This window comes from Phalacrocorax carbo, chromosome 2 (genome assembly GCF_963921805.1).
Source record: "Phalacrocorax carbo chromosome 2, bPhaCar2.1, whole genome shotgun sequence".
In the NCBI taxonomy this organism is placed as follows: domain Eukaryota; kingdom Metazoa; phylum Chordata; class Aves; order Suliformes; family Phalacrocoracidae; genus Phalacrocorax; species Phalacrocorax carbo.
In genome coordinates, this window is record NC_087514.1 from 139659179 (window position 1) to 139680139 (window position 20961).

The window sequence follows — 20961 nt, forward strand, 5'->3', positions numbered from 1 at the left end:
CTGCTTGTGCCTACCACGTCCAACAACCAGCACTTCGCACGTAAAGACACTTCCATCTGCGTAAGTGGAACATTCTTCACTGCTGAGCATTATTATGCTGCATGAAAGCTACGTTAGAAAGCACGACGCTGAAATTTTAACTGGTTTGGGGTTTGTTTTTCTTTTCAGAAGAAAGAGATTCACTGAAAGAAGAAATCTTTTTAAAAAAAAGGTGGTTAATTTTGAACAGTTTTGCTTTATCTTTGAGGTACCAGCTACAGCCAGTTCGCTCAGAACTCTGTAACAAGGTGGAGACACTGAAAAATCAGGACAACGCAGAAACAACAGCCCGCTTATGTGAATCTAACACTAGCAATTATGATTAATTTTACACTTAAAAAGAAAAATCATCTTTGTTTTCAAGGTATTTTGCTATCTCTTAATAGCATGCATACAATAGCAGAATGACTTTCCTGTACCCACCCAAGAAAAAACAGGAAGAATGTTTTTATTAGCTGTGCTCTGCTACTGGCATACGGGAGAGGTAAATGAAGACAAACATGCACCATATACAAGATAACTTATTTATTCAATTCTCAACTTAATTTTGATGCTAAAAATTGGTCAAAGGCACTTCAAAAAAGGTATTTAAGAAACAAATCCTTATGGTGAGATCATTCCAGACAAGTCACCAACTTACACCTGTCATTAGGGACACGACTACCTATAGTTGCAGAGTGAAACATTCACAGGATTCAAGCGGGTCATACTGTCCAGCAGCAATCTTCACTTCTTTTAGAGCACTGATAACATTTGTGGAGTATTTTAAATACAATATGGTAAAACAAAGCAAATTACACTTTTGGAGTTCCACAGAAGTTTTTCTTGACAGAAAAAGGTCAAAATTGCCTTTCCAAGTGGTCCTGGATTGAGGGATCTAAATTCGCCTGTGCGTGCGCTGCCAACATCAGTAGTGGGTACATCAGAGAAATAACCTGCACCTTCCTGTTGTACAAGACAAAACCCCTTGCTCTAGTAGCAAACTGCTTCTAAGAGGTCTCTCAGCTATTCACTAAAATTTATACTTCTGGAAATGTAACAGAACAAATGGCAACATGTGAAGAAAAAGCAATTTTTAATATATAGCCCACCAAAGCAAAACAGAGAAAGCGTCCTTAAAGTTAAAACATACTGGGAAAAGAGCTTCCACGAAATGAGAGATGGCACCAACATGACCAGCATTTAACCTCTTCAACAAGACCAATATAGACTACCAGAACTATCTGGGGATGAAAGATTAAAATCGGTCGTCTTCTGCAGACACAGATTAATACCATCCTCTCATTAAGAACGGTGATCAGAAGGTAACTTTTGGCATTCTCATTCTGAGCTAAAAACCACTTAACACAGGCTAAAACGTTACTCAGTTACACTAAGTGACATTCCCACATCCAAGTGCAAACAACTGCTGCCTAGTAATTTCCAGAAAACCAGTTCAAAAATTTTAGGTGGGTCATTTGAATCACTATGGTGCCAATAGAAGCTTTTAGGTTTTATAAAATTAAGAAACCTCTTTTAGAAACAAACCAAAGTCAAGCCACAGAGCAATAATCGGGACAGCCTACAAGAGCCTACGCTGCTGTGCTTCACAAAGGTCTTTCCACCTGAAATACAGCAGTCTCCTTGGGCTGCAGAAATACTCAAACTCAATAAATACTTTCTCAAAGCACAAAGACCTGAGAGTGAAATAACAAATGACCAATAGTAGTGTAATATTGTACATGAAAATTATACTAACTGTTCACATTCCAACCTCGTCCACTGAAGCTTTTGAAGGGAGTGAGATACAAACCAATTATTTCAGCTCATTGTTATGGCAATACAATTCTACAGAGAACTGCAGTCCTCTTAAAATCACAGAATGTAAAAGCCAATACTTCTCTAGCTTGTCTGGAAGGAAAAAAGTAATCTCTTTGCAGTGCTGTTAGAAAGGCAGAAGAAACAGATTCAGAGGCCTAAGAGCAAGGACACTTAAAAACAAAGCAAGAATGGATGTTTGAAGACAAGGCTGCTCTGATTTCTCCAGATAGGCCACCTATTTATCAAAGTACTACGTTCTTAGCCTTATTTCCTCAATAAATGGAACTTGTTCCTGGTTTTCTCCATTCCCTCTGAGGTCCTGCAAGTTTTGTGGAAAGGGACATTCCTGCCCCACTCTGCTAAACCCACAAGGCACAGCTGGGCAGCAGATGAGAATTAAAACTGCTGCTGAGAAAAGGGTTCACTGCGAGCCCAGCAGTGGCTGGTTTGACTTGCCACCTCAGCAACCACAGCTGTGCAGAGCTCAGGCACCTCTACCTGCCTCCTCTTGTCCAGCTGAGACTTATGCACGATAGAATTGAAAACCCAAAGACAGGATAGTCAGGAACATGAAGAGAAAATTATGTTACTTCACAGGGCAGCACAGAGCAAACATAGGACACAATTCTGCAGAAAATAGGCAAGATTAGTTCTGCCCATTGTGGAAGAAAAATCTTTAAATCCCCACAGATGAACTTCTGAAGAACGCAGTAATAAAGGAGCAGTACAGTAGTTCAGCAGGTCTTCTACATGGGCTGAATTTACAAAGAGATTAAGCTGGGACCTTGATCTCATTTAATAACTTCCTTAAGTATTCCAGAAAATTTTAATTCCATGTTCGAACAATGCCACTGGAGTTATCAGTACCATACAGATTTCACAATATTCTTGGTTTTTGTTGCACATGGGGTAAATATTTAGCTCACAGAAGGAAGCACCTCCCAGCATGGTACCACATATTCTCCTCTGGACAAGCATCCGTCTGACTAGAGCAAACTAGAGACCTTTTCCTTTTTTTAAACAAATACAGTTATAATTTTCTACTTACGTCAATTAACATAAACTAAAGCTCATGTCCCTTTCAGTACTTCAGAGGCAGTCTTGCTCATAAAAGACCAACAGATTTAACCCTGCAGGAACTATTTGTTTAACTAACACTCGATATATGAACCCTGCCTACATTCAGGCAGACAAGATGTATGTAATATTTCAAGCCCATGAGCTATTTCAGTAATTGCCATCATGCTGCAGAGCAATGGTCAGAAAGAAAGTCAAGACTCTATGGTTGGACAACAGATAGAAACCCAATCTGTACAAGAACTACCTTTGGAAAAAAAATTCCAGTACTACATGGTAACATCCTCTTCCAGGAACATCCTGAAGGACAGCAGCAGTAAATAAGGCTGTCTGCTACCAGTATGTGCCCTTTCCAAAGCAATGACTGGAGGTAATTAGGTTATGTCCAAATTCATCAATATGATGAAGGTGAAAAGTGACAAAAAGATGAAGAAACTCTTGTTCAAGCGTGGAATAGGCGCACTACATGTCAAGCTTAACCCTATCCCCCATACTGCTACTCACTCAACTTGAAAAAGAGAAAACAAGAAAGTTTTATGGTAACTATATAAAACATAGGCTTGGCCTCTGAAAATTTTTCAGTAATTAAAACACCTATTTTTGTTCCACACCAAGAAAGTGTTTTCAGTTAAGAGGCAGAGATACTCATAAAGTAGTGGAGAAAGTTAATGCACTTTGAAAGATTCCTGCATTCAGGCTGGCTTACCTGAATAACTATATACTTCAGCTTCAAAAAGAGTGAAATAAGGAGTATATAACACTTTCTTCTGAAAAAGGTAACAAGAAGCAGATACAGAAGAAATTTTAAAAGTGAGGGAAAAGTGTTCAGAAAAGTGAAATGAAGTACTTGAGCCAAATAAGCTAATGTGTAGGGATGCCGTCAAATCGGCTTTGCTGCAGTTTTAAAATAAGATTTGTTTGTAGCTGTAAAATTTTAATGAATAAATTAACTCCACAATCTCAAAGTATAGTGGTGTGAAAATTAAATGGAAACAAACTAATTATAATACTGGCTGAACCCAAGTTGTTATAATGCCATTTTAACTTTGCTAAGATACTACTCTCTCTGGTTTACATGGAAGATGTGATGGAAGAGAGACTTCTATTTCAAAAAGCATCTACCTTTTGCTGAGAAATTCTGAGATTAATTTTTATATCCTTTCAACCAATAGGATAATTTAAAAAAAAAAAGCCACAGGCAAATCTGTAAGCAGCTTGCATCACCTCAGCAATTTAAACAATACTAACTACTTCTGGGTTTCTCCCTAAACCAGTAGTGATCCAACTTCATATTGTTTTGTACAACAGAGACTTAAAAATTTTAAAAATAATTCATAGCAGTGAATTCCATTTCTGAAACAATTCAGATTACTCTTTGGGTGGATCTCTGCCTATTCATAATAACCAGTCTGTCGTTAAGGCAAAGCAGACTTGACACTATTTTCACCCCTCTCCCTTCCTTATAGGGGAAGTTACACACAGTAACTTCAAGACATTAAGAATACAAGAGAAAGCCATCATGAAGTATGTGGCTGTGCAACATCCAATCTCTAATATTAGAATTGACTTAACAAAACATCTGGAAGAAAACAGAGACCAAAAAAGGAACAAGAATACTGTATGATTATCTCTGAACCCATCTACTATGGTGTTTTTACACAAATCCTTCCAGATATTAGTGTGCCAGAACAACCTCCTATTTCACAGCTTTAGGGCCCCAAATCTTCACGAGTAGGGCTGCAAGGTCACGCCATCCCAAACAGTCAGAGCCAGCACCAGACTCTGTTGTACACAGACAGTGAAAGGAACCGCCAACGTGATTTCTGAAATAAGAATCACCAAGAGAAATTTCAGTCCACAAGCTTCATGCAGGAGTTCGAGGAGAGTCTTATTCATTGCACTGGCTTCTTTTAGTTTTCTTCAAAGTCCAATTAATTCTCGGAAATCTTTTGCGTTAACTTTTGATTATCCTCCAGTGCTTCATTTTTGCTCTGCTCTTCTGGATTCTTTGCCAAATCAGGATTGTACCGATACAAATACCCATATGGACGGAGATGATAAATCAAATATTCCAAATGATACATAGTCACGGAATCAACGTAGTGGAATGAAACTGCTAGATCGGAGCAGCATCCAGGACCCTACAATATGAAATAAGTCAAAATATCAGCAAGAATTGCAAAGCATGCCCTGGATTAAAGATCCAGGGAGAATTCAAACGCATACTTGACTTCATTGTAAGAAATTCACTATCATCAGTCATTCATATACTTCAAAACTTGATGTTAGGCAAGCAAGATGTATCAGACATATCTGCCAAAGCATCTTTCCAAAATAAAGCTAGACAAAGTCTTTTGCTTCTGTAATCATGCCAGTGATTAATGTCAGAGGTTTTTTGCTTTTCCATTCTTTTTCATGTTGGTGTTTAAATAAAACCAAGAAGCAGCAAGCAGGTCTAAATGCATTATATTTATATATGAACAATACATGCTTGTTATCCATAACAGCATCCGTCCAGAGTATATATGCCAGAGTATATGTGTGTGCGTATGCAAGCACCTGTGTGTGTGTGCATTCACACATCATACATTTTGGCAAAACTCTCGGTATCTAACTTCCGACATGTAGAAAATTGTAATAAATCATTTTGTAACTTTTTTTTTTAGTTTATTAATTTCATTGACATTATTAAGCGTTTTTAACAGCTAAAAGATCATTGTTAACATATTCGTTACAGCTCAAATTCAGCTCTCAAAGCAATTGTTTGGAAGGTAGTTTGGCTGGGGGGGTGAGAGGGTGGAATTCATCAGACTTGACTGCAGAGCTGCTAATATTCCATCTCTAATTGGAACTAAGAGTCAACGTTTAAAGACACTGAAGAGAACAACTGTTATATAATTGTTATTCTTTCAATACTTACTAAGTTTGACCAACATAGTTTGGTTTTGATACTAGACGTAGCAGTCTCTATCCAAACACAGGATCAAATATGCCATTTCCATTCTGGACCCCCGCCACCACTGTGTCAGTTACCGATGTAACTGTCCACAGCTCAGCCACCCATGAACTGCAGCCATAGCTAAAGGTGCTGCATCCTGACACACTAAACACAGTATCATAGCTGTTTTAAGATACAGAAATGCTCTAGTCACTGAATACAAATATAAAAACATAGAGGCTTTGCAATGAAAAAAAGTCTACTGAAGAACTAGGCATTTTATTTTTCCAGCTTTAGTGTGTAAAAAATCCCACATCCTATCCTTGATTTTGGCCACTTATGCTGATCTCAAAGCTTGCTGAAAAATAATACCTTTAAAAGTGAGATTATAATCCTAAGAAAGAAGCCACATCACAGATTACATGATCATTCAAGTTTACAATGCAGAATACCTTCAGATTGCTTTAATTTCAAGTAGCGCTCTGCTCCTGCCCCCCCCTTCTTTCTTTTTTTTTTTTTTGTTAAACTGGAGATTTCAGATGTGGAACGTCAAGGACAACCTGAAGTTCTTGCAGTAAGAACGTTCCAGCTTGTAAATGTTATTTTTGTTGCTACGATAAAAAAAAAAAAAAATTAAAAATAGCTTTGCGAGCTCTCATGCTTGCCTCCACTTCTGCAGAAGGTAGACAAGAGTCCAGTACAACTACGCAAGGAAATCTGATCATATTTCCTTGTTTGGGTCATGCTTTTATTTCACTTCTAGGTGACATTTATTCTTCTATAATCTTTTCAATGCAATTCATTTACATGTATGTTTTAACATCCTTCGATGAAAAAGCGAGGGCAGGGCAGCTACCAGCGCTCGAGCCAGGTGACGTTGCACACAGCTATCAGTGATAAGTCTATCGCAGCACATCTCCATTTGATAGGAAAAGGACTAGCGGGCAGTACACTCACGCATGCCGTTACCCACCAGCCCCTCCAAATAACCTGGGAATCTCTTAGCCAATGGTAACCAACTACAATCATGAGCAAGTCTCAAAACTACTTCTATTTCTTAGGTTTTATGCAAAGTTTGCTGTTGGATAGAAGATAAAGATGTATCAGCACCACCTTCCCTTTCACTGGGCTGTACTGTAACTAAGCCATACTGTTCGACCCAGCTCTGTACAGTCGGCACACACAGCTTGGAGTGAACCACGCTGGTCTCGCTTCTCACTGCACACTGGAACTTGGGTGGCTGGAGAAGCTAGGGACACTGTCTGTGAGATACGAGGGAACAAAACAGGATGATAACTTGGCAACGAAGGTAGTACTGGTGACACTAGACAAACATGTCAAAAAGGTTTCATCAGTTTTTGCTGTCCACAGAACATAGCAAAACCACAACAGTAATTTAAAACTCATTAGCTCTTCTGGAATATTAAGGTCTTAGCATCAACATCTAGTTGATGACTATTGTATTTAACACATCTACACACAGGTATATCATGGGATAGCACAAAAAAATTGTCTTTTCTAAAATATACTGAGCTGCTGCTAACTTACACATCATTAGATATACTTCAAAAAATGGGTACCAGATTCCTAAGGACTTACCTCTACAGCAGGATAATAATTGTAATTCCAATACCAGAATGTTTTTGGTAGGTATCCCCTGATTAAGTGATGTTCTGGAACGAAGGGATGAAAGGTTTCTCTACCACTTGTATCCCTAGAATCTCCTGCTTCTACATTAATGATCTCCATGCATTTTCCTAATGCCAGGTCTTCAATTGAGGAACTGTGAGAGCACTTGTTTGTTTTAAATGCAGCAACAAATCTCTTCAGAGCTTCTTTGCTCAGAACGTATCCTGCTCCTCCGCTCATGTAGCCCTGTTTTACATAAGGTTTAAACCTTCTTCCAAAGTATATTGGTTGTTCAGGACTGTATTTTGAAAGAAGCCATCTCAAATTGTCCAATATAACATACGTATCATCATCTGCTTTCATAAACCAATCAGCATCATCAAAATAATGGTCATATACGTATTGAAAAGCTTTAATAGTCTTCCAGTACAGTTGGTCCCTGCCTTCTTTGGTTTCTAGGCCCACAGTCGGGAAGTCTTTGTTTTCCTCAGAGCTCATAAAAAGTATTTTATTACAACGTTGGGCCCAAGTGGCCTTAACATGCTTGGCTTTCTTTTCTAGATTTTGAGGTCCAGTCATGACCCAACACAGTATTTTCACCTTCTGATACAATCCCTCTGCGATATTTTTATTCTCATCTAAAAAAAGAGGAAAGTTCCAAAACAATATTAGACTTGATTGCAAAACAAACATAAGAGCAACCTCCCCCCAGACATTCTGTTTCTAGATCAGAAAAGTCATGCAGAGGGAGAAGAGGTATCTGCTTCCACATGTACCAGTTAATGAAATTAATGTTAGATTTAGGAAGAAAAACAAACAAGACTCCCAAAACCAGGAAACTAAAATTCTTAAAGCTACTTCAACTTCACAGGATAAAGGTGAGCACAAGAGCCGTATCAAAATGGATATCTGCTCAGGGAAGTGTGGCTTTATAAAAAGCCTTGATTTGTACATAAAAACTGTTTGGAGGCAACTTCTTTATGGTATTGGAGAACCAATGAAAATTAAAAAGCTGAATATTTTCACCATTCACAATGAACATAACTTAATGATTACAACAGAGAAAGGTCAAAAAGCTAATAAGCTCTGTTATATATATTCATGTTAACTAACAAAACCTAATAAATATTTCTAAAATGGCAACATATTTTTGAAGGAAAAAGCAGATGGTAAGCCAGAAAGAAAGACTTTATCACCAAATCAAGTTAAATCTTATCTGTAAAAAAAAAAAAAAAATCATATTAAGTTAGGATACTATGAAACTAGTCTTACTGTTGTGCTAAAATATTTTTGTTTGCAGACAATCCAAGACAATAAATAAGATAAATTTATCTGAGGCGTGTAATATAACGTTTGCCAAGCTGCCAAAGCATTCTTCCCTCAAAGAAACATTTTTCACCTGATACATATGGAGTGATTTTAACTCATACAAGAACATTCCATGGAGAGTGAGATCTGCATAACTGGTCCTAAAATATTCCTGCTTACACTGTAGGCAACAACAGATCAGATTTCTTTGTAACATTTTCTACAATTATCTGTGAAACATTCACAAACTTGTCTTACAAAGTTTACAGTTTAAATACATTTAAATAGTGAATTACTTATTAACTTCTTCAGCAAACGCATTAATGTGCATTTTTTCTCATCCAAACTGTCCCAACTCGGACACTATCTGTATTTAGGATTTAGAATGGACTATGCAATGAGATGTGTCAAATTTAAAAGTATGCCTGAAATATTAGGAGGGTCTAACTTCTTTGGAAAAAAAATAACAACAAATAAAAAAAAAAATCAGAGTGCAAGAGGATTTCTCTGGTTTGGACTGCGAACGGCAGTTTGGACTGCTGCATGATCAGCTTGGCCACCAGTGCCCACAGTGAACCCCTCTGCTCCCCAGCTCGCCCCAATTCGAAGTTTTACTAATCATGTCAAAAAGTGAATTTCTTTTGGTTTTTTCAGCTTTATCTAAGAGGTTAGATAGGAAAGCTAGAACTGGTACAAAAATAGCTTTCTAAAGCTAAAAATCAATTCAGCCACATCTACAATGCTAGTAAATATATCTGCTTAGCAAAACCACCATTTGCTAATAGCACTGTCATTAGTTATTTTGAGAAGTTCCTGCTCCAAACAAGTCTGGATGACCAGTTGGGTCTAAGTAAAAAAATCGCTACTGTAATAAAAATGTAAACAAAGAAAACCACCATTCAGTAAGCTCAGGACAACAAAGTTTACTTAGATACAACCTGAACGTGGGGAAAGCAAAAGGAAAGGGTTCATACCAACTCTTGCCAGAGGAAAGCAACATTTAGCAATGCATGAAAAGGACATTGCATAATTAGTCAGGCGTAACAAAATACCTTTATGCTGTCCAGAGTCTGCATTGAAATTCATTTGTCCTTGCAGCTGATTGTTATCGGTATCTGCCGAGTGTTGACCATGTGGATCATTGTGAAGGATATGAGGCTGGATCTTAACCTGTTCTTCTAGTATAAGGCTAAAGAGAAGATAGCATACGAAAAATCCTATTGCTGATCCAAAAGTGAAGGTTAGAAGGTTCATCAAGGACTTAGAAGTGGCCATCTCCTGAAGGTAATACACTGTCAAAACCAAATGAAAAATACATTAAGCTTAAAGCCTCTTAGCACAGAAATTAATCTAAAACTACAGGAAGAAATCAATGACCAAATCTAACGAAGTAGAGATCTTGGTTCTAGCTCAGATTCAGCTCCCCTGGGCTTGCGTGGAAGTTTAAGTACAAGAGCAATGCAAATATTCATATAAAATTGTACAACCACTGACAAATTTAGTGCAAAAGGCCTATCATATATTCTCTAGCTTAAAATTATAAAGGGCAGTCATAACTCAGAATAGTGACTGTACATTAAAAAAAATTAATTTTATATTACAATATTTATACAAGAATGTATAAATTTAAAGATCAATATCTTAATTCTAAAATTGTAAGATATGGTCACTTCTTTATTCTCTTCATGCCAGATGTACATCAAAATGTAATACCGAAGTCTTTTATGGAGCTAAAAGATGATGATCGAAGGCAATCTACAGCCTAAGATACAATGTAGTAATGAGATGTACTTAAACTCCAGGAGTAGGTATATTACAGGAATTCTTTTAAAAATGTCAAACACAAGCAGATTCTAGAAGAGTTATAAAGAAAATCTACTCTCAAAGTAGGGCAGTTTTCCTTCCGCTCTTAGGAAGTGCTGAGCAACTTTCAGAAGAAAAAATAGGACATCATTTGAATTTTCATAAAGAAACCTCAGTTTTTAAAAGGCATTTGGAGGAAGAGGAGAAGAAAATGCATCAGCCTCAAGCTTTCTTTTACATATCAAAAACCTTGTATTTCAGTAATAAATCTCTTCACTTCACCCATACCCTTGGTCCTCAAAAGCTAAAGGACTTGGCTGACTGTTTTTATAAAATTAAACAAAACCAGCATCTACGCCTGCATAAAATGAGCTTTATACATCCAAAACAAGTGTGAATTTTCATATGTTAAACACCTGCAAAACAATTTCAGGCTGTTGAGGCCAGAGGCCTTTCCATCTTTGCAAAGGGTTGAGATATTTTCTAATAATTCATGACTAAACTATAAAAATATTGACTGTTAAACATATACTGGATTCAAAGCAGAGCCTTATAAACAAGTCAATGATGTTCCCTCCATTAGGGTCATTCTTAATGTCAATGGGCAGAACCCAATTTAGTTAGGGAGACAAAGAAAGAAAATTATGGAATGAACAGAGCACTGATGAAAACCATCGATCAGAAAAGAGCTGCAACCACCAGAACAACTCATTTGGCCTGCACCCAATTCTCTCATTGGCTGTGCAGAGCCTATTGGAAAAAGACTGTCCCCAAACAAGCTGCATGAATCACTCTGCAGCATCATGTGCTCCAACCACCAGCTTTCTGTCTGACTGAGCGCTCTCCTGAAGGGAGAGCAGAGAGGACAGAAAGCAAGTATACACATTGTTAGGCTGGCACTCTCAGAAATCATCAAACTTACTGCACACATGCAGGTCTAGATCAATTGAGAGCAAAACAGCTCTAACGTGATATGTTTTTCTTTCCACATTGCTAGGAAAAGGAAAGAAAACTGGAAATACGAAGCACAAAATAAAAATCAAGAAACTTAAAGGTTGTATAAAATTCACATAATTATAACTGTGGATGATAAGGAGCTGTAGTTCTTTAATATGAAAAAATCACATGATTTTTAATCATAGAATCATTAAGATTAGAAAAGAGCTCTTGGATCATCAAGTCCAACCATCAACCCAACACTACCACGTCTCCTAAACCATGCCCTGAAGTGCCACATCTACACATCTTCTAAATACCTCCAGGGGTGGTGACTCTACCACCTCCCTGGGCAGCCTATTCCAATGCCTGACCACTCTTTCAGTAAAGAAATTTTTCCTAATATACAATCTAAACCTCCCCTGACACAACTTGAAGCTGTTTCCCCTTGCCCTATGGCTTCTTACTTGGGAAAAGAGACAAACACCCACCTTGCCACAACCTCCTTTCAGGTAGTTGTGGAGAGTGACAAGGTCTCCCCTCAGCCTCCTCTTCTCCAGACCAAACCAACCCAGTTTCCACAGCCACTCCTTGTAAGACACGTTCTCCAGACCCTTCACCAGCTTTGTTGACCTTCTCTGGACATGCTCCAGCAACTCAATGTCCTTCTTGTACTGAGGGGCCCAAAACCAAACACAGTACTCACGGTGCAGCCTCACCAGTGCCGAGTACAGGGGCACCATCACTTCCCTGCTCCTGCTGGCCACACTATTCCTGATGCAAGCCAGGATGCTGTTGGCCTTCTTGGCCACCTGGGCACACTGATGGCTCATGTTCAGCCAGCTGTCAACCAGCACCTCCTTGTCCTTTTCCTGCAAGCAGCTCTCCAGCCACTCCTCCCCAAGCCTGGAGTGTTGCATGGGGGTTGTTGTGACCCAAGTGCAGGACCCAGCACTTGGCCTTGTTAAATATCATACAACTGGCCTCGGCCCATCGATCCAGCCTGTCCAGATCCCTCTGCAGAGCCTTCCTGCCCTCCAGCGGATCAACACTCCTGCCCAACTTGGTGTCATCTGCAAACTTACTGAGGGTGCACTCGATCTCCTCATCCAGATCATTGATAAAGATATTAAACAAGACCAGCCCCAGCGCTGAGACCTGAGGAACCCTGCTCGTGACCGTCCACCAACTGGATTTAGCTCCATCCACCAGAACTCTCTGGGCTTGGCCATCCAGCCAGTTTTTTACCCAGCAAAGAGTACACCAGTCCAAGCCATGAGCCGCCACCTTCTCTAGGACGATGCTGTGGGAGACAGTGTCAAAGGCTTTGCTATAGTCCAGGCAGTTAATGTCCACAGCCTGTCTTCCCTCAATTCAGTGCTACATCTTGGTGAAGACTAACAATTGCCTCTAGAAATCACATCTTAAAGTATAAAATTGATAAAGGAGAAATACAAAAAAAGAGGCAAAAAAACCCCAAACATTTAAAGCCAATACGCCCAAGCAGCCCATGACAGTGAAAAGATACTTTTCAGTACAAAGTACTGTACTAAATATACTATATTTTTTTGTTAGTTTTCACTTTCCCCATCTATCGCCACAAACTCCCATCAAAATTTGCAATACACAAAGGGAAAGGGCCAGAATAAATCAATGCCTTCCTTAAGCATATTAAAAAGGGGAAAAATAAAACTTCATACATGCACACGGCATAGCTACAGCATGTTCTAGAAGAAAAAGTCTCCATTGTTCCACTTCTCAATATTAGGTGTCTCTTTGCCATACAATTTCCATTATCTGCTCTAGCAGCTGTTAAAATTACTCTTGCTTGGAGAGAAAAAAAGAAAATCACTTGGAAATAACTGCTGCTTATTAGGGAATTATGTTAAGTTAGATTTTTTTAGAAAAAACTTTAAGTGTACTGGAAATGTTAAAAGATAAAAAAGTGCATTCATCACATTTGGAAATCAGGAGTTGATTCAGCAGTATTCCACAAGCAAAGAAGATTTCTGGGAGCAGGTAGGGACAGATGCTGAAGCTGTACTTCATACTTGATAGGAAATGCCTCTAGTTACTGTTTTCAATCTAAAATAATCTGCTCATCATTTATCAATTTTATATCAACAGACTGGACCACTGTATACATCTGTGTGTAACCATATGTTTATCAACTCCATCAGTAAACAGGACTTTTTTTTTAATAATATCTTGATATTTGACGTAAGTGGAGTCTTTTCAACTTGCCAGCAAAAAATAACTTAATTAAACTAGAACAAGAAAATGTCTAAAAGGAAGGTCAGTTCTTATGATAAGCATGCCCACTCAGGCTCTGCTGACATTCTTTTCTATACAGGGCAAGACATGTAAAACATTTAAGTGGTCAAGGTCAGGCTGGATGGGGCTTTGAGCAACCTGATCTAGTGAAAGATGCCCCTGCCCATGGCAGGTGTTTGGACTAGATGATCTTTAAAGGTCTCTTCCAACCCAAACTATTCTGTGATGCTACGATTCTGTGACATACAGAGAGGAAAAAGGTAAGTGCAAAACCTACCAGGTCACTAAAAGATTCCCATTTTTATTTCTATTTCTGTTTTTACTTCTCTAGTTCAAAAAATGACATTATTTTAAAAGCCATCTACAACAGAAGCCTAGGTTTAAATTTAATTTATGCTCTACTGCTCTATCATGGCAGCTTAAACAAATATATCCATTTCGATATTCATGTAGGTAGTCCTACTCACATCAACCAGTCCAACAAATGCTTTAAAATTCTGTCACAACTTAGCAGTCATTGTAGACCTGGCTCCAAATTTAAGTTTTGTGAGCCAATGTTTTCTGCATCTTCAAACTTACACAGAAAGTTTACTTTTTCTGTTAGCGGCTGCCCACTAACTGTGCCCAAGATCACTTTCTGTGAACCTGGCAGCCCAATGGGGACAAGGGTGCTGCAACTCCACATCCTCAGGTCCAGCCAGCGGCAAGGCTGAGGATGTATTCCCATACTTGCACACGCAAATGTGCATATACACATGGCTGACCATATAGATCAATACAGCTAAAAACAGTGTTCATGCGAACACAAACTTGGTCTGGCCTTATGCTGCTCCTCTCCCTGGCTGACCAGGACAAAAGTCCATTAGTGGGGAATATACACAAAGATGCAATGTGGGTCCCTCCAGTAACTGGCCTCAAACACTCAGTCTGACTGGGAACGAACCCCAGGTCCTCTGCCTCCCCAGAGCCCCACTCCAGCTGCTGGTACAGACCCAAGCTCCCCACAGTCATACTCTGATCCCCAGGAAATGGCCTTAGACATTCAGCCTGCTCAGTAACTTGAATCCTTTTGTCTCCAGTTGCCTTGCTCAGAGACACATGCAAATGAGCCTCCAAAACAACCCCCAGATCTTACAGTCCCTCTAGCAGCTGGCTCGGACCTCCTGGACTCTCATACTGCCAAAATGAAGAACCTCTGATCTCACTAGTATCTGTCCCACACTTACAGCTGCCTCAAAACCTAGCTCCCAAGCCTCCGACCCTACTCACTCGCTAGCCCTGCATGACATTCACTAGCAACCACACTCTGGCATACTTGCCAAGACAACATGCACTCTGCATGCACTCTGGTCTCCCCATTTACCAGCACTCCAGACACACAAGACTCTATGACTTACGGTCTCCACTCCAGTTGCTGGCATTTAGATCCTCACTCGCTCCCGTCTCTCCAGTTGCTGGTACACCAGACACAGAGGTCCCTATAACTTCTGCTGCTGCTCCAGTGGCTGGCACTTTGACCTCAGTATGCACACATGAATGAATAGAGCATAGAGTCCTCTCATCCAGGAAAACATTTAGAAATGGAAATTAATGAGAAAAGACATCAGACTGAGGTAATCTGGCACAGGGCGTGGCCAAACATGCTGATCAGCCACTTGTTTACAGTTGACCAGGCCCTTTATCCCCTTATCCTTCTATTTTTCCATACTTGTTCCTCCTCAAACCACCTTGTTCCCTCCCTTTAGTCCCTTCCCTAAGCATCCCATAAGTAGTTTTGTACAGTCAGAAGATGCTCTTCTCCTTCATCCCATAATATGTCCCATACTCCGTAGGGAGTTACCCCCCTCAATCCTGTTAGCTGTTCCAGAGAGCTTTTCTGTTGACTTATCTTAACGTGTGTCACACCTGAGCGATGGGGCTAACGGCTCTCCAGTGGCAGAACCAGGGGCTGCTTCCTCTGATGAGATTAACAGGGTGTCCGTCCCCCCCCCGCCTCCGCTGTGCCTCTGTGCGGTCCTCATGATGAGCCTTTTGACACATTAATCTAAAATACTTTCTCACTCTACTACCTGTTCCAACAAGGGTAAAGGTCACCTTCCTAAGCCAAAGCAAATTTAGGGAATCCCCATGTACTAGGAACATATGATACTGCAGCTTGCCCCATCCCCACCCCTCAAAAAAAAAACCAACCAACAAACCAAAACCCAACCACGTTTCAAATTAATGTTTCTAAGGAAACTCGGACCATATAACTTCTTGAACGTGTTTCAAAAGGAAACACATTCAACAAAAAAAAATATCAAATCTGGGATTTTGCAATTTACAGAATGCAGGATATACCCCTTGGTATTTTTGTAGGTGTTTCATCCCACCATAATCACTTTAAGATTATGAGAAATAAGAATAATTCATTATTTCTCATAATGAGAAATATGGCTAGCCTACACACACAGCTGGCTCTTCCCTGCATCCCTTACTTACAAAGTGAGGGGGAAGCTCTGGGGTCTCAGAACAAAACAGAATGTAAATGTCAATTGAGGGCTACATAATTAGCAATGAAATTGATCTCTACTACCGTGTCCTTAACAGTCAAATAACATCAGAACAATTAAAGTCAAAATGTAGAAGACGTAGTTAGTTGTGCAACACCCAAGAAAGGTCTTCTGCTTACTAAGGCCCATTATTTCTAGAAGCTTTATACATACATATTCAAATGCTTCTAAAATGAAGCTATATGCAAAACAGTTGTACACTTGCCAATGTCGCCTGCACCAAGGATTACTTTGAACTGCTGCAGTTTCCTATCAACTAAGCACAGATTATATTTTTCACTTTCAAAAATATTTTACTTTTTACAAGAAAAATCTAACGTTATAAGCATTTCCTTGGAAAGGAACTTTTTCCATAAAAAACTCTTGTTCTACCCAAAAATACAGACAACAAAAGCAAGGTATTTTGGTACAGGTGGACAACAACAGCACTGAAGCGAGATGTGCAACAATCGACAGCGCAGGTGAGAGGGGAAAAAAGATTTTGGTAATCTCCTTCCTCATTCCAAAGGCTGACACCCTCATTCAGCAACAAGTTACCATATCCAAAGCGTGGCTTTCTAGACCTCTGCTAACCTAGTTCTTACTAAAGCGAACTGCGACGTCAGTCCAGGAAGTCCCCGTTACAAGGCACTGAAGGCGGATGAGTAGGGAGCAGGGAGCAGCGAGCAACATCCTCACCCCCACCCAGCCCCCCCGCCCCGCCCCCGGGAGGCACCTTGCTCCCTCCGCCGGGGCTCCGAGAGACTCGCCGCCTTCCAAGCAGACCCTTCCCCGAGCCCCTCCTTCCTCCCCAGGCGGGCAGCCAGGCACCTGCTGCCCCCTCAACCGCGGCTCCCGCGGGCACCCTTCTCGCCACCGGGGACACACACACCGCCCCGGCCACCTCCTCCTGCCCCGTTACCGCAGGGAGGCACCTTCCTTCACGTCGCCTCCCCAGACGAGGGGCTGCTTTCGGGACTCTCTCCTCGCCCCCAGCGTCTGGCCGGGCCAGGCCGGATCGGGGCCCAGGGCCCGCCGCCGCCGCCCCCTCAGCGCTGCTGCTGCTGCCGCCGCCGCCCGCCCCTCACCGCCTCACCTCAGCTCAGCTCAGCTCAGCGGCCGGCAGGGCCCGGCGCGCGCTCAGCCGCGCGGCCCGCAAGCAGCCCTGGGCCGCGCGCAGGGGAGGCCATCGCCCCGCCCCGCACCACCACCACCACCGGCGCCACCATCCCGCCGCCGCGCCCCGCCCCGCCGCCTGCTCATTGGGTGGCGAGCGCCGGGAGGCGTGGCCGGCCTGGCACGCGCCTTTAACCCTCGCCTGCCGCGTGGCAGCTCGGTTATCCCCGCGCGCTCCCGGGAACGGGGGAGGGGAGGCGGCCATGGCACCCCCAGCGCGGAACCACGCGTGGGGATGGGACTCTATCCTGCCCCTCCTTTCCTTCCCCCCGCTTGCCCGCTGGGATCACGGTCACGACGCCGGGCAGGCCGCGAGTGGAGCCCGCGCCCCCCGTGTGGGGAGGCGGCGGGCGAAGGCCGGTGCCCCGGGCTGGAGCTGCAGCGCGGTGGAGGGGGCTGGGGCCGGCTCGGCTGCCGCACGGGGCTGTGAGGCATAGCGGGCGGCGGTGGGGTGGAAATGGCTCAGGCCGGAGAGGGGCGAGCATCGCCTCCCCTTGACCACCTAAAGGCTCGTAAGCGGTGAGGTATTTTGGCGGTGCTGCCTCTTCTTCGGGGACGTTTGGGAAAGCAGTGCGGCGGGCAGGGCTGCTCCTCCGCCCTTTCATCGCGTTACCTTGCTCTTGTCTGCCCGATGTTGCCTGAAGGCAGCTGTGCCGTGTGCTCAGGGCGGGCCGCGGAGCTCCGCTACCTTCCAGCGCCTCACTCCCTTCGCTTCAGCCCGTCTGGAGCCTCTGCACTTCCAAAATACCATTAGGCAACTGCAAGGGACGTTGCTAGGTAACTGAGCCCTCCGAAATCATTCCTTATCTCCCCGTGCTAATGCTGCCTACCTTTTTAACATCTGTGACGTTTCTGTCTTAATATCTTTCCTTAGGAAAAATCTATTAAATATGAAGAGGGATTATAGATGTAAAAGGTGTTTTACATTACAATGTAATCGAAGGATGGCATTTTGCAAACTGTGGGTAGTTAACAAAGCTTTGCAGTTAATAGAGGGGTTTGGGGTTTTTTTAAAAGAACTGGGGTGCAGATGTGTGGAAACAAGAACTGGTCCGTGCCGCGGGCTGCTAGTGTTTCTGTACATGGAGGCCATTGGACACACGGCTCCTGATGTCCCACTGTATCTCCTCCTGGCCTGTGGTTCTCAGTCCTTTCCCCAGCCTGTCCAGGGATTCAGTCCAAACCATAGTTTTGCCTCTTCATGGCTACAGAGCTGTACATTTGCTTTCTGCCTCTTCTCTCTCTGAAACAATTACCCCTTTGGAGATGTGCCTTTTCCTCCTCTGTTTTTAGTTATTTTTTTCTGGATGACTGGTCATTCAGGAGACGCTTGCTTTTGTACTGGTTTAAGAAGCTCCTGTGTTCCATATGGTTCCAGGTCATAGTTTTTCATTCCTGCCCTGTCACACAGTTTGCTGCCCCCTTAAAATAGAAATTACAAGCAACCTGGTCAACGGTACCTCCTTGAGCTAGTTTCACCATAGAAGAAAGGGCAGAAGCGAGGTGAGCACATTTGTTGTACGGGTGAAGCTTTGGCATTAAGAAATTAAACTATAAACAACAACAAAGACAATGGAAACTGTAAAGGTGGCTGAAAAAACAGCTATCTGCCTTCTTATTTCCTACCTTCCCCCCCCTAATTTTGGTAGGACTCTGCCTACCTGTGTCCAGGGCATACCTTAAAATTCTGAAATAGGTTAAGTGAAGTTTTTTTAAATGCCTCGTATTGCAGATAACGCAGTGTGATTGAGTTGAGACTTCATTTTGCTGGGCCAACTCTAAGGCCTGGTCTTGCATCGTGGCAGTTCTACTGTCAAGGACGTGTATATTGCATACGTGTATATGTATGCATGAAGTGCTACAGTGTTACATACTGACACGTTTGTTGAGCTGTTTCACTCTTTCTTAGGCTAGTTTGAAAGGAAAATGTCAAAGAGAGAAAGTGGAAGGTACTGTAATTTAGTAAAAGTCACTCATGGCTTGCTTATTAGTATTGGCGTACATGGTGTTTGCTTTAACAAATGTGACTGGTTTGGCCATGTCATAATGGCTGTTTAATGTTTTATGGAGATATTTACATACCACATGTACAAGCAGGTTTTGTTTTACTTGGGGAGAGATGAGCAATCCCTGTCAGTTCGGAGTGAGGGGATGTGCCCATCCAAGAGGCTGCCCTGCATGTGCAGCGGTAGCAACTACACTTCCACACCTCCTGCTGTGCAGTGCTGCTTTCAATAACTGCCTCTGGGTGGTTATGCAGAGGGAAAACCATTCTCTTGCTTGGGTCGGGAAGGGGGGCAGGCCTCGTGCTCTCTCTTGCTTGTAGGGCGTGCAGATCAGCTTGACCACAGTCCCTCTCTATAGAAATGTGCTACTTCCACAGGAGACTCTCCTGTGCCACTGAGAAAGCCCAGCAGTGATGGAGGACACAGTGGTAATATGGCAATGAGAGTCACATCACTTACCTTCTGGCATGTGTGGCTGGGAACAAATGAGAGGGAAATTAAATTGTTAGAAATTTAATTTAAAAATAAATCAATTTGGTCTATATGGAAGAATAAGATCATTCCCTACCAAGGAGGACTAGCCATATTTGACATAAAGGCTGTTTCCCACATGCTTCAAAAAGGTGCAGGGCAAAAGCAGGGTAGCAGGCCCCTAATCCCTTTAATTGTCACTAAGAAGGTCTTCATGAGCTACCTGGCTGGGTATCTTCACCCCTAAGCCTTCAGGACAGCACTCCAGAGTACGTGCCTGCCATAAAAGCCCACCCACAGATCAGCTACTGCTCTCAGCTCTCCATTTCCATGCAAGGGAGTCTGAGAATACAGGTTTCTAAAGAAGAACGCTGATATATAGTTAAGGCAGAAGGTCAAATGCTACAGCTGTTGTGAGGCTCTGTGATTTGGCAAGTCATCAACTACACACATAACATTTAAATATGTAATTGGGTATTTAATAAATATCTGCGTTGAAACTGTGATTTCCTTCTGTAAGCAGCTTTCTACATGCTAATAGCTGACCAGGAACCAGCTTTACCATATCAAATTCTAGATACTTCCATTCATAATTATTTTGTTTTCTTAACATTTTGTTCAGATTGTCTTATCTTGACTCTGTTTATGCCATTACTTTCAGGGATCATCAGCAAGACTGTGAAAATATATCTGAACGAGTAATTTCCATATATTTGGACTGAAAGCTACTTTTTGTTCTCTGTTCACTCCTGTTTGTTCAAACAGACAACCAGATTAAATGTAATGCCTTATTTGCTTAATATGATTTATTAAACAGTCCCACTGACTTGACTGCTCAGATTCAGTGAGACCATTCATCTCCAAAGAACTTATTACCCAATCTGTGTCACCTGGTGGGTCCACAAATTGCAGCTGCAGGCACACTGGACCAGGTCAAGCACGAGTATTACCCATGCCTACCCTAATTCCTAGA

The 20961-nt window shown here is 41.9% G+C and overlaps 1 protein-coding gene across 3 annotated transcripts; it reads right to left on the reverse strand.

Annotated features, from left to right (window-relative positions):
• Positions 1 to 549: 549 nt before the first annotated feature.
• Positions 550 to 18229, reverse strand: C1GALT1 (core 1 synthase, glycoprotein-N-acetylgalactosamine 3-beta-galactosyltransferase 1). 3 transcript variants are annotated; one of them, XM_064444561.1, is made up of 5 exons: positions 17271 to 17414; positions 15202 to 15359; positions 9844 to 10083; positions 7454 to 8121; positions 550 to 5057 (listed from the first exon to the last, which is right to left on the reverse strand). In XM_064444561.1, the coding sequence occupies exons 3-5, from the start codon at positions 10064 to 10066 to the stop codon at positions 4848 to 4850; spliced, it is 1101 nt and encodes a 366-aa protein (XP_064300631.1). In that variant the 5' UTR covers positions 10067 to 10083; positions 15202 to 15359; positions 17271 to 17414; the 3' UTR covers positions 550 to 4847. The 3 variants fall into 3 exon arrangements, with proteins under 3 accessions (XP_064300631.1, XP_064300630.1, XP_064300633.1); XM_064444560.1 differs by lacking the exons at positions 15202 to 15359; positions 17271 to 17414 and adding an exon at positions 18125 to 18229; XM_064444563.1 differs by lacking the exon at positions 15202 to 15359 and having other exon boundaries at positions 17271 to 17415.
• Between the last annotated feature and the right edge of the window lie 2732 nt (positions 18230 to 20961).